Source organism: Dipodomys merriami, unplaced genomic scaffold, assembly GCF_024711535.1.
Source record: "Dipodomys merriami isolate MVZ:Mamm:240054 unplaced genomic scaffold, mDipMer1.0.p SCAF_194, whole genome shotgun sequence".
NCBI lineage: Eukaryota > Metazoa > Chordata > Mammalia > Rodentia > Heteromyidae > Dipodomys > Dipodomys merriami.
In genome coordinates, this window is record NW_027203315.1 from 1,605,331 (window position 1) to 1,617,534 (window position 12,204).

The 12,204-nt window shown below is 64.4% G+C and overlaps 1 protein-coding gene across 1 annotated transcript in view; it reads left to right on the plus strand.

Moving 5' to 3' along the window:
- LOC138831386 (zinc finger protein ZFP2-like) overlaps nucleotides 1–9,098 on the plus strand; it is a 124,296-nt gene extending 115,198 nt beyond the window's left edge. Inside the window, exons 6-10 of the mRNA XM_070028498.1 lie at nucleotides 7,179–7,282; nucleotides 7,347–7,519; nucleotides 7,589–7,685; nucleotides 7,750–7,878; nucleotides 8,951–9,098. Coding sequence (XP_069884599.1) covers nucleotides 7,179–7,282; nucleotides 7,347–7,519; nucleotides 7,589–7,685; nucleotides 7,750–7,878; nucleotides 8,951–9,098 — 651 coding nt within the window. The remainder of the gene's footprint in view (nucleotides 1–7,178; nucleotides 7,283–7,346; nucleotides 7,520–7,588; nucleotides 7,686–7,749; nucleotides 7,879–8,950) is intronic.
- The last annotated feature ends 3,106 nt before the right edge of the window (nucleotides 9,099–12,204 follow it).

Sequence of the window (12,204 nt, forward strand, 5' to 3'; positions counted from 1 at the left end):
GCTGTGTCACTGCTGTGTCCCTTGCTGTGTCCCCGCTGTGTCCAGCTGTGTCCCGCTGTGTCCCGCTGTGTCCCCTGCTGTGTCCCCGCTGTGTCCCGCTGTGTCCCGCTGTGTCCTTGCTGTGTCCCCGCTGTGTACCGGTGATTATCCCGCCATGTCCAGCTGTGTCCCCGCTGTGTCCAGCTATGTCCCCCGCTGGGTCCCCTCTGTGTGTCCGATGTGTCCTGCTGTGTCCCGCTGTGTCCCCCGCTGTGTCCCCCGTTGTGTCCAGCTGTGTCCCCCACTGTGTTTTGCTGTGTCCCCCGCTGTGTCCCGCTGGGTTCCTGTTGTGTCCCGCTGTGTCCCGCTTTGACCTCCGCTCTATCCTGCTGTGTCACGCTGTGTCCCCCACTGTGTCCCTCTGTGTCCCCCGCTGTGTCCCTGCTGTGTCCCGGAGTTTCCCCGCAGTGTCCCCCGCTGTATCCCGCTGTGTCCAGCTGTGTCCCCCACTGTGTCCCTATTTGTCTCCCGCTGTGTCCCACTGTGTCCCGCTGTGTCCCCCTATGTCCTCTTCTCTGTCCCCGCTGTGTCCCCGCTGTGACCGTCTGTTTCCTGCTGTGTCCCCCGCTGTGTCCCAGCTGTGTCCCCGCTGTGTCCCAGCTATGTCCCCCTCTGTGTCGCGCTGTGTCCCCTGTTGTGTCCTCATTGTGTCCCCGCTGTTTCCCGCTGTGTCCTGCTGTGTCCTCGCTGTGTCCCCGCTGTGTCCCGCTGTGTATCCCGCTGTGTCCAACTGTGTCCCCGCTGTGTCCCTCGCTGTGTCCCCATTGTGTATCCACTGTGTCCCCGCTCTGTCCCGCTGTGTCCCACTGTTTCCCCTGCTGTCCCGCTTTGTCCCCCGCTGTGTCCCCCTCTGAGTGCCCCTGTGTCCCCGCTGTGTCCCGCTGTGTCCTCGCTGTGTCCCCCGCTGTGTCCCGCTGTGTCCAACGCTGTGTCCCGCTCTGTCCCTGCTGTGTCCGGCTGTGTCCCGTTGTGTCCCCCGCACTGTCCCCGCTGTGTCCTGCTGTGTCCCCGCTCTGTCCAGCTGTGTCCCCACTGTGTCCCCGCTGTGTCCCGCTGTGTCTTGCTGTGTCCTCGCTGTGTCCCCGCTGTGTCCCTGCTGTGTCCCCGAAGTGTCCCTTTGTGTATCCCACTGTGTCCAGCTGTTTCCCTGCTTTGTCCCCGCTATGTCACCCGTGTCCCGCTTTGCCCACCCTATGTCCCCCGCTGTGTCCCCACTGTGTCCTGCTGTGTCCCTGATATGTCCCAATTTGTCCCGCTGTGTACTCGCTGTGTCCCCCGCTATGTCCCGCTGTTTGCTGCTGTGCCCACGCTTGTCCCGCTGTGTCCCCTATGTGTCCCTGCTGTGTCCCCGCTGTGTCACCCCTGTGTCCCACTCTGTGCCCCGCTGTGTCCCCGGTGTGTCCCGCTGTGTCCCGCTGTGTCCCGCTGTGTACTCGCTGTGTCCACCGCTGTGTCCCGTTGTGTCCTTGCTGTGTCCCCGGTGTGTCCCATTGTGTATCGCACTGAGTTCAGCTGTGTCCCTGCTGTGTCGCCGCTTTGTCCCTCCTGTGTCCCGCTGTGTCCCCATCTGTGTCCTCGCTTTGTCCCCGAGGTGTCACGCTGTGTCCCGTTGTGTCCCCGCTGTCCCCCGCTGTGTCCACGCTGTGTCCCGCTGTCTCCGATGTGTCCCGCTTTGGCCCGCTGTGTACTCGCTGTGTCCCCCGCTATGTCCCGCTTTATCCCCCGCTGTGTCCTGCTGTGTCCTCGCTGTGTCCCGCTGTGTTCCAAGCTGTGTCCCGTTGTGTCCCCGATGTGTCCCGCTGTGTCCCGCTGTGTACTCGATGTGTCCCCCGCTGTGTCCCGCTGTGTCCCTGCTGTTTCCCCGCTGTGTCCCGCTGTGTATCCTGCTGTGTCCAGCTGTGTTCCTGCTGTGTCGCCACTCTGTCCCCCGTGTGTCCCGCTGTGTCCCCCGCTGTGTCCACGCTCTCCCCCGCTGTGTCCCCGCTGTGTCCCGCTGTGTCCCCGCTGTGTCCCGCTGTGTCCCCGCTCTATTCCGTTGTGTCCCGCTGTGTCCCGCTGTGTCCCCCGTTGTGTCCCGCTGTGTCCCTGCTGTGTCCCGCTGTGTCCCGTTGTGTCCCGCGCTCTGTCCCCACTGTGTCCTCCTCTGTCACCGCTCTGTCCCCGCTGTGTCTCCACTGTGTCCCCACTGTTTCACGTTGTGTCCCGCTGTGTCCCCGCTGTGTCCTGCTCTGTCCCCGCTCTGTCCCCGCTGTGTCCCGTTGTGTTCCACACTGTGTCCCGCTGTGTCCCTGCTCTGTCCCCACTGTGACCCGCTGTGTATCCCGCTGTGTCCAGCTGTGTCCCCCGCTGTGTCCGCCCTGTGTCCCGCTGTGTCCCCGTTGTATCCCGCTGTGTCCCCGCTGTGTCCCCACTGAGTCCTGCTGTGTCCCCCGCTGTTTCCCACTATGTCCCCCGCTGTTTCCTGCTGTGTCCCTGCTGTCCCCCGCTGTGTCCTGTGTAGGCGCTGTCCCCTGGACTGTCCCCGCTGTGTCCCCGCTGTGTCCCCGATGTGTCCCGCTGTGTCCCCTGCTGTGTCCCGCTGTGTGCCCCGCTATGTCCTGCTCGCCCGCTGTGTCCCGCTCTGTCCCACTGTGTCACTCTGTGTCCCGCTGTGTCCACTGCTCTATCCCGCTGTGTCCCCGCTGAGTCCCATTGTGTCCCCTGCTGTGTCCCCGATGTGTCCCCGCTGTATCCCGCTGTGTCTTCCGCTGTGTCCCCGCTATGTCCCCATTGTTTCCCCGCTGTATGCCGCTGTGTCCCGCTGTTTCCCGTGGTGTCCCGCTTTGTCCCCCACTGTGTCCCTCTCTGAGTCCCCGCTGTGTCCCCGCTGTGTCCCGCTGTGTCCTCGATGTGTCCCCCACTGTGTCCCCCTGTGTCCGCTGCTGTGTCCCATGCTGTGTCTTCGCTGTGTACCGTTGTGTCCCGCTGTGTCCCGAAGTGTCCCACATTGTGTCCCTCTGTGTCCCCTGCTGTGTCCCCTGCTGTGTCCCGCTGTGTCCCAGCTGTGTCCCCGCTGTGTCCCGCTATGTCCTTCTATGTCTCCCGCTCTGTCCCCACTGTGTCCCGCTGTGTCCCCGCTCTGTCCCCGCTGATTCCCCACTGTGTCCCGCTGTGTTCCACGCTGTGTCCGACTGTGGCCCTGCTTTGTCCCCGCTGTGTCCTACAATGTATCCCGCTGTGTCCAGCTGTGTCCCTGCTGTGTCCCTGCTGTGTCCCTCCTGTGTCCTGCTGTGTCTGCCGCTGTGTCCCCGCTGTGTCCCCGATGTGTTCCGCTGTGTCCCGTTCTGTCCCCACTCTCCCCTGCTCTGACCCAGCTGTGTCTCGCTGTGTCCCCGATGTGTCCCGCTGTGTCCCCCTCTGAGTCCCCGCTCTGTCGCCACTGTGTCCCGCTGTGTCCCCCTGTGTCCCACTTTTTATCCCGCTGTGTCGCCGCTGTGTCCACCCTGTGTCCTCGCTGTGTCCCCCGCTGTGTCCGGCTGTGTCTGCCGCGTGTCCCCCGCTGTGTCCCCGCTGTGTCCCGCTGTGTCCTGCTGTGTCCGGATGTGTCCCTCAATGTGTCCCGCTGTGTCCCTGCTGTGTCCCAGCTGTGTCCCCGCTGTGACCCCCTCTATCCTACTGTGTCACCAGCTCTGTCCCCACTGTGTAGCCTTGTGTCCCCGCTGAGTCCCCACTGTGTCCTGCTTTGTTCCACGCTGTGTCCGGCTGTGTCCCTGCTGTGTCCCCGCTGTATCCCGCTGTGTCATCGCTGTGTCCCCACTGTGTCCTTCTGGGTCCCCGGTGTGTCCCGCTGTGTCACCTGCTGTGTTCCCCGCTGTGTCCCCCGCTGTGTCCCGCTGTGTCCTGCTTTGTTCCACGCTGTGTCCGGCTGTGTCCCTGCTGTGTCCCCGCTGTATCCCGCTGTGTCATCGCTGTGTCCCCACTGTGTCCTGCTGGGTCCCCGGTGTGTCCCGCTGTGTCACCTGCTGTGTTCCCTGCTGTGTCCCCCGCTGTGTCCCGGTGTGTCCTGCTGTGTCCCGCTGTGTCCGCTGCTGTGTCCCCACTGTGTTCCCGCTGTGTTTGGCTGTGTCCTGCTGTGTCCCGATTTGTCCCACTGTGTCCTTGCTCTGTCCCCGCTGTGTCCCGTTGTGTATCTCGCTGTGTCCAGCTGTGTCCCCACTGTGTCCCGATATGTTCCACGCTGTGTCCCCCATTGTGTTCCCCGCTTTGTCCCCCGCAGTGTCCCCGCTGTGTCCCGCTGTGTCCCTGCTGTATCCCGCTGTGTCCCCGCTGTGTCCCCACTGTGTCCTGCTGTGTCCCCGCTGTGTCCCGCTGTGTTCTCTGCTTTGTCCCCTGTCCCCCGCTGTGTCCTGCTGTGTCCCGCTGTGTCCCGCTGTGTCCCGATGTGTTCCACGTTGTGTCTCTCTGTGTCCCCTGCTGTGTCCCCCTATGTGTCCCTCTGTGTCCCAGCTGTGTCCCGCTGTGTCCCGCTGTTTCCCGTGGTGTCCCGCTTTGTCCCCCGCTGTGTCCCCCTCTGAGTCCCCCTGTGTCCCACTTTGTCCCGCTGTGTCCTCGCTGTGTCCCCCGCAGTGTCCCGCTGTGTACCCCTCTGTGTCCCGCTGTGTCCCTTCTTTGTCCCGCTGTGTCCCGTTGTGTCCCCCGCTCTGTCCCCACTGTGTCCTGATATGTCCCCGCTCTGTCCCCACTGTGTCCCCGCTGTGTCCCCGCTGTGTCCCGCTGTGTCCCGCTGTGTCTCGCTGTGTCCCTGATGTGTCCCCGCTGTGTCCCGCTGTGTAACCCACTGTGTCCATCTGTGTCCTTGCTGTGTCCCCGCTGTGTCACCACTGTGTCCACTCTGTGTCCCACTGTGTTCACGCTGTGTCCCCGATGTGTTCCGCTGTGCCCCCCGCTGTGTCCCCACTCTGTCCCGCTGTGTCCCCGATGTGTCCCGCTGTGTCCGGCTGTGTCCCGCTGTGTATCCGGCTGTGTCGCCGCTGTGTCCACCCTGTGTCCCGCTGTGTCCCCCGCTGTGTCCCCGCTCTTTCCCCGATGTGTCCCGTTGTGTCCCTGCTCTCCCCCGCTGTGGCCCCGCTTTGTCCAACTGTGTCTCCGTTGTGTCCCGCTGTGTCCCGCTGTGTACTCGCTGTGTCCCCCGCTGTGTCCCGTTTTGTCCCCCGCTGTGTCTCGCTGTGTCCCCCGGTCTGTCCTGCTGTGTCAACGCTGTGTCCCCGATGTGTCCCCGATGTTTCCCGCTATGTCCCCCGCTGTGTCCCGCTGTGTCGCCCGCTGTGTCCCGCTGTGTCACCCGCTGTGTCCTGCTGTGTCTGCCGCTGTGTCCTTTTGTGTCCCGCTGTGTCCCGCTGTGTCCCCCGCTCTATCCCGCTGTGTCACGCTGTGTCCCCGCTGAGTCCCATTGTTTCCCCCGCTGTTTCCCCGATGCGTCCCAGCTGTATCCCGCTGTGTCCCCCGCTGTGTCCCCTCTATGTCCCCGCTGTGTGCCCTCTGTGTCCCGCTGTGTCCAGCTGTTTCCAGTGGTGTCCCGCTTTGTCTCCTGCTGTGTCCTCCTCTGAGTCCCCGCTTTGTCGCCACTGTGTCCCGCTGTGTCCTCGCTGTGTCCCCCGCTGTGTCCGGCTGTGTCCGCCGCGTGTCCCCCACTGTGTCCCCGCTGTGTCCCGCTGTGTCCCGCTGTGTCCAGATGTGTCCCCCAATGTGTCCCGCTGTGGCCCTTCTGTGTCCCAGCTGTGTCCCCGCTGTGACCCTCTTTTTCCTGCTGTGTCACCCGCTCTGTCCCCACTGTGTCGCGTTGTGTCCCCGCTCTGTCCCCACTGAGTCCCCACTGTGTCCTGCTTTGTTCCACGGTGTGTCTGGCTGTGTCCCTGCTGTGTTCCCGCTGTATCCCGCTGTGTCATCGCTGTGTCCCCACTGTGTCCTGCTGGGTCCCTGGTGTGTCCCGCTGTGTCACCCGCTGTGTTCCCCGCTGTGTCCCCCGCTGTGTCCCTCTGTGTCCTGCTGTGTCACCACTGTGTCCAATCTGTGTCCCGCTGTGTTCCCGCTGTTTCCCGGATGTGTTCCGCTGTGTTCCCCGCTGTGTCCCCCTGCTATGTCCCCCGCTGTGTCCTCGCTGTGTCCCGCTGTGTCCCCGATGTGTCCCGCTGTATCTGGCTGTGTCCCGATGTGTATCCCGCTGTGTCGCCGCTGTATCCACCCTGTGTGCCGCTGTGCCCCCCGCTGTTTCTCTGCTCTGTCCCCGATGTGTCCCGATGTGTCCCGTTGTGTCCCCGCTATCCCCTGCTGTGTCCCCGCTGTGTCCTGCTGTGTCTCCGTTGTGTCCCGCTGTGTCCCGCTGTGTCCCTGCTGTGTCTCGCTGTGTCCCTCGGTCTGTCCCGCCGTGTCCCCGCTGTGTCCCGCTGTGTCCCCGCTGTGTCCCCGATGTGTCCCGCTATGTCCCCCGCTGTGTCCCGCTCTGTCGACCGCTGTGTCTCGCTGTGTCACCCGCTGTGTCCTGCTGTGTCCTGCTGTGTTCCGCTGTGTCCCACTGTGTCCCGCTGTGTCCCGTTGTGTCCGCTGCTGTGTCCCCACTGTGTCCACGCTGTGTCCCGCTGTGTCCAGTGTGTCCCGCTGTGTGCCACTGTGTCTTTGCTGTGTCCTCGCTGTGTCCTCGCTGTGTCCCCGATGTGTCCCGCTGTGTATCCCGCTGTGTCCAACTGTGTCCCCGTTGTGTCCCTCTGTGTTCCCCACTGTTTCCCACACTGTGTCCCCCGCTGTGTTCACACTGTGTCCCCGCTGAGTCCCCGGCTGTGTACCGCTGTGTCCCCCGCTGTGTCCCCCACTGTGTCCCCGCGGAGTCTCCAGTGTGTCCTGCTGTGTCCCCGCTGTGTCCCACTGTGTCCTCTTCTGTGTCCCACTGTGTACCCCGCTGTTTCCCGCTGTGTACCCCGCTGTTTCCCGCTGTGTCTCGCTGTTTCCCGATGTGTCCGCTGCTGTGTCCCCGCTGTGTCCCCGTTGTGTCTCGCTGGGTCCCGCTTTGTCCTGCAGTGTATCCCGCTGTGTCCAACTGTGTTCCCTCTGTGTACCGCTGTGTTCCCCACTGATTCCCCCGCTGTGTCCCCCGCTGTGTCCCGCAGTGTCCAGCTGTGGCCCTGCTGTGTCCCGATGTGTCCCCGCTGTGTCCACCTGTATCCACGCTGTATAACGCTGTGTCATCGCTGTGTCCCCCTGTGTCCCCTCTGTATCCCGCTGTGTCATCGCTGTGTCCCCACTTTGTCCTGCTGTGTCCCCAATGTGTCCCGCAGTGTCCCCCACTGTGTCCCCCGCTGTGTCCCCCGCTGTGTCCCGCTGTGTCCTGCTGTGTCCCGCTGTGTTCGCTGCTGTGTGCCCATAGTGTTCCCGCTGTATTCCACTGTGTCCTGCTTTGTCCTGATGTGTCCCGCTGTGTCCTCGCTCTGTCCCCGCTGTGTCCCGCTGTGTATCTCGCTGTGTCCCGCTGTGTCCTCGCTGTGTCCCTGTGTCCCCCGCTGTGTCCCGCTGTGTCCAGCTGTGGCCCCGCTGTGTCCCGATGTGTCCCCGCTGTGTCCACCTGTATCCACGCTGTATAACGCTGTGTCATCGCTGTGTCCCCCTGTGTCCCCTCTGTATCCCGCTGTGTCATCGCTGTGTCCCCACTTTGTCCTGCTGTGTCCCCAATGTGTCCCGCAGTGTCCCCCGCTGTGTCCCCCGCTGTGTCCCCCGCTGTGTCCCGCTGTGTCCTGCTGTGTCCCGCTGTGTTCGCTGCTGTGTGCCCACAGTGTTCCCGCTGTATTCCACTGTGTCCTGCTTTGTCCTGATGTGTCCCGCTGTGTCCTCGCTCTGTCCCCGCTGTGTCCCGCTGTGTATCTCGCTGTGTCCCGCTGTGTCCTCGCTGTGTCCCTGTGTCCCCCGCTGTGTCCCGCTGTGTCACCCACTGTGTCCTGCTGTGTCCCGCTGTGTCCACCTGTGTCCACAGCTGTGTCCCCGCTTTGTCCCTGCTGTGTCCCGCTGTCTCGCTGTGTCCCGCTGTGTCCCGCTGTGTCCTCGCTGTGTATCCCGCTGTGTCCATCAGTGTCCCTGATGTGTCCCCGCAGTGTTCCCCCTGTGTCCTGCTGTGTCCCCCGCTCTGTCCCCGCTGTGTCCTGTTGTGTCCCCGCTCTGTCCCCGCTGTGTCCCCGCTGTGTCCCCGCTGTGTCCCGCTGTGTCCCCCGCTGTGTCCCGCTGTGTCCCCCGCTGTGTACTTCTGTGTCTCCTGCTCTGTCCCGCTGTGTCCCGCTGTGTCCCCACTGTGTCCCACTCTGTGCCCCGCTGTGTCCCCGATGTGTCCTCTGCTGTGTCCCCGCTGTGTCCCGCTGTGTCCATGCTCTCCCTGGCTGTGTCCCCGCTGTGTCCCGCTGTATCCTCGCTCTCCCCGGCTGTGTCCTCACTGTATCCCACTGTGACCCGTTGTGTCCCCGCTGTGTCCAGCTGTGTCCTGCTGTGTCCCGCTGTATCCTCACTGTGTCCCCTCTGTGTCCTCGCTGTGTCCCGCGCTGTATCCCGCTGTGTCCCCCGCCGAGCCCCGCTGTGTCCCCTCTGTGTCCCGCTGTGTCCTCGCTGTGTCCCCCGCTGTGTCCCGCTGTATCACGCTGTTTCCCCCGTTTTGTCCCGCTGTGTCCCCTGCTGTGTCCCGCTGTGTCCCTCTGTGTCCTCGCTGTGTCCCCCTCTGTGTCCCCGCTGTCCCCTGCTGTTTCCCGCTCTTTCCCTCGCTGTTTCCCGCTAGGTCCCCCGCTGAGTCCCGCTGTGCCCCTTTGTTTCCCGCGCTGTTTCCCTGCTGTGTCCCCGACTGTGTCCCCCGCTGTGTCCCGCCTTGGCCCGCTGTGTCCCCGCTGTGTCCCCCGCTGTGTCCCAGCTGTGTCCCTGCTGTCCTCCGCTGTGTCCCCACTGTGTCTCGCTATGTCCTCGCTGTGTCACACTGTGTCTTCACTGTGATCCCCGCGGTGTCCCGCTGCGTCCCCCACATTCCCCCACGCTGTGTCCCTCTGTGTCCCCCGCTGTGAACCCCGCTGTGTTCCCGCTGTGTCCCCGCTGTCCTCCGGTGTGTCCCCGCTTTTTCCCGATGTGTCCCAGCTGTGTCCCCGCTGTTTCCCCCTGTGTCACACTGTGTCACAGCGGGTGACACAGCGAGGGACACAGCGAGGACACAGCGGGACACAGTGGGGACACAGCGGGGACACAGCGGGAGACACAGCGGGGGACACAGCGGGGGACACAGCGGAACATAGTGAGAAACAGCGGGGACCCAGCGGGACCCAGCGAGACACGGTGGGGGACACAGCGGGACACAGCGGGACACAGCGGGGACAAAGTGTTGACACATTGGGACACAGTGGGACACAGCCGGGACACAGAGGGGACCCAGGGGGCCACAGCGGGACACAGAGGGGACACAGGGGGCCACAGCGGGACACAGCGGGGACACAACGGGACACAGTGGGGGACTCAGCGGGACACAGCGGGACACAGTGGGGGACACAGCGGGACACAGCTGGACACAGCGGGACACAGCGGGGGACACAGCAGGGGACAGAGATGGGACACAGCGGGGACACATCGGGACACACTTGGACACTGTGACACAGCGGGGACACCGCGGGACACAGTGGGAAACAGCGGGGACACAGTGGGACACAACGGGACACAGCGGGGACACAGAGGGACATAGCGAGAGACACAGCGGGAACACAGCGGGGAGCACAGCGGGACACAGAGGGGGACACAACTGGGACATAGGGGTACACAGCGGGGACACAGCGGGACACAGCGTGGGACACAGCGGGACACTTCGGGACAGAGCGGGGGACACAGCGGGACACAGAGGAACACAGCGGGAAACAGCGGGGACACAGCGGGACCCAGCGGGACACTGTGGGATACAGCGGGGACACAGATGGGACACAGCACGCCACAGCGGGACACAGCGGGGGACACAGGGGGGCAGAGCGGGACACAGCGGGGACACAAAGGGACACAGTGGGGGACACAGCGGGGGACACAGCGGGACACAGCGGGACACAGGGGACACAGGGGGACACATCGGGACACAGCAGGGACACTACGGGACACAGTGGGAGACACAGTAGGACACAGCGGGACACAGCAGGGGACACAGCGGGACACAGCGGGGGACACAGCGAGGACAAAGCGGGACACAGCGGGAGACATAGCAAGGACACAGCGGGACACAGCGGGACACAGGAGGACACAGCAGGGACACAGGTGGGACACAGCGGGACACAGCGGAACACAGAGGGACACAGCAGGACACAGCGGGACACAGCGGGGGACACATCATGACACAGTGGGGGACACAGCGGGGGACACAGCGGGGGACACAGTGGGACACAGTGGGGGTCACAGCGAGGACACAGCGGAACACACCAGAGGAAACAGCAAGGAAAAAGCGGGAAACAGCAGGGGACAGAGCGGGACACAGCCGGGACACAGCAGTGGACACAGTGGGACACAGCGAGGGACACAGCGGGACACAGTGGGGGACACAGCGGGGGACACAGGGTTACAGAGCGGGACACAGCGGGGGACAGAGAGGGGACACAGCGGGGCACAGCGGGGGACACAGCGAGGACACAGCGGGGCACAGCGGGGACACAGAGGCACTCAGCGGGGGACACAGCGGGACACATCGGGACACAGCGGTACACAGCGGGACACAGCGGGGACACAGCAGGGACCCAGCAGGGGACACAGCGGGACCCAGCGGGGGACACAGCGGGGGACAAACTGGGACACCACGAGAAACAGTGGGACACAGCGGGACACAGCAGGGACACAGCGGGGACAAAGCGCGGGAATCAGCGGGACACAGCGGGGGACACAGCGGGAGACAGCGGGGAAAACAATGAAGACAGAGCAGGACCCACTGAGACAGAGCGTCGATAAAGCGGGGAAACAGTGGGATATAGCGGGCTACAAAGCTGGGGACACAACAGGGCACAGTGGGGGACAAATCGGGACACAGCAGGGAAAAAGCGGGAGACACAGCGGCGGACAGAGCAGGACACAGCGGGACACAGCGGGGGAACCAGCGGGACACAGCGGGGGACAGAGCGGGGGACACACCGGGACATAGCAGGGACACAGTTGGACACAGCGGGGTACACAGCAGGACACAGCGGGACATACCGAGACACAGCCGGGACACAGCGCGACACAGCGGAGGAAACAGCGAGGACACAGCGGGACACAGTCAGAGACACAGCGGGACACAGTGGGGGAAACAGCGGGACACAGCGGGAAACAGTGGGATACAGCGGGGACAAAGCGGGGACACAGCGGGACACAGTGGGGGAAACAGCGGGACACAGCGGGAAACAGCGGGATACAGCGGGGACAAAGCGGGGACACAGTGGGAAACAGCAGGGACACAGAGGGTACACAGCGGGACACAGCGCGACAGCGGGGGACACAGGGGGCACAGCGGGACCCAGCGGGTAAAAAGCGGGAGACACAGCAGGGGACAGAGCGGGACACAGCGGGACACAGCGGGGGACACAGCGGGAGATACAGCGGGACACAGCGCGACACAGCGGGGGACAGAGGGGGGACACAGCGGGACACAGCGGGGAACACAGCGAGGACACAGCGGGACACAGCGGGGACACAGCGGGGCCACAGAGGGGACAAAGGGACACAGCGGGAGACATAGCAAGGACACAGCGAGACACAGCGGGACACAGCAGGGCCACAGCTGGACCCAGCGGGACACTTTGGGGGACACAGCGGGACACAGCGGGGGACACAGCGGGACACAGCGGGGAAACAGCGGGACACAGAGGGTGACACAGCGGGGACACAGCGGGACTCAGCGGGGGACACAGTGGGACACAGTGTGGGACACAGCAGGGGACACACCGGGGACACACCGGGGACACATCGGTACACACTGGGGACACAGTGGGACACAGTGGGCACACAGCGGGACACAGTGGGAAACAGCGGGGACACAGCGGGGACACAGCGGGACAGAGTGGGGACACAGCGGGACACAGGGAGACACAGTGGGGGACACAGCGGGACACAGCTGGACACAGTGGGGGACACACGGGGCACATTGGGACACAGCGGGGACACAACGGGACACAGTGG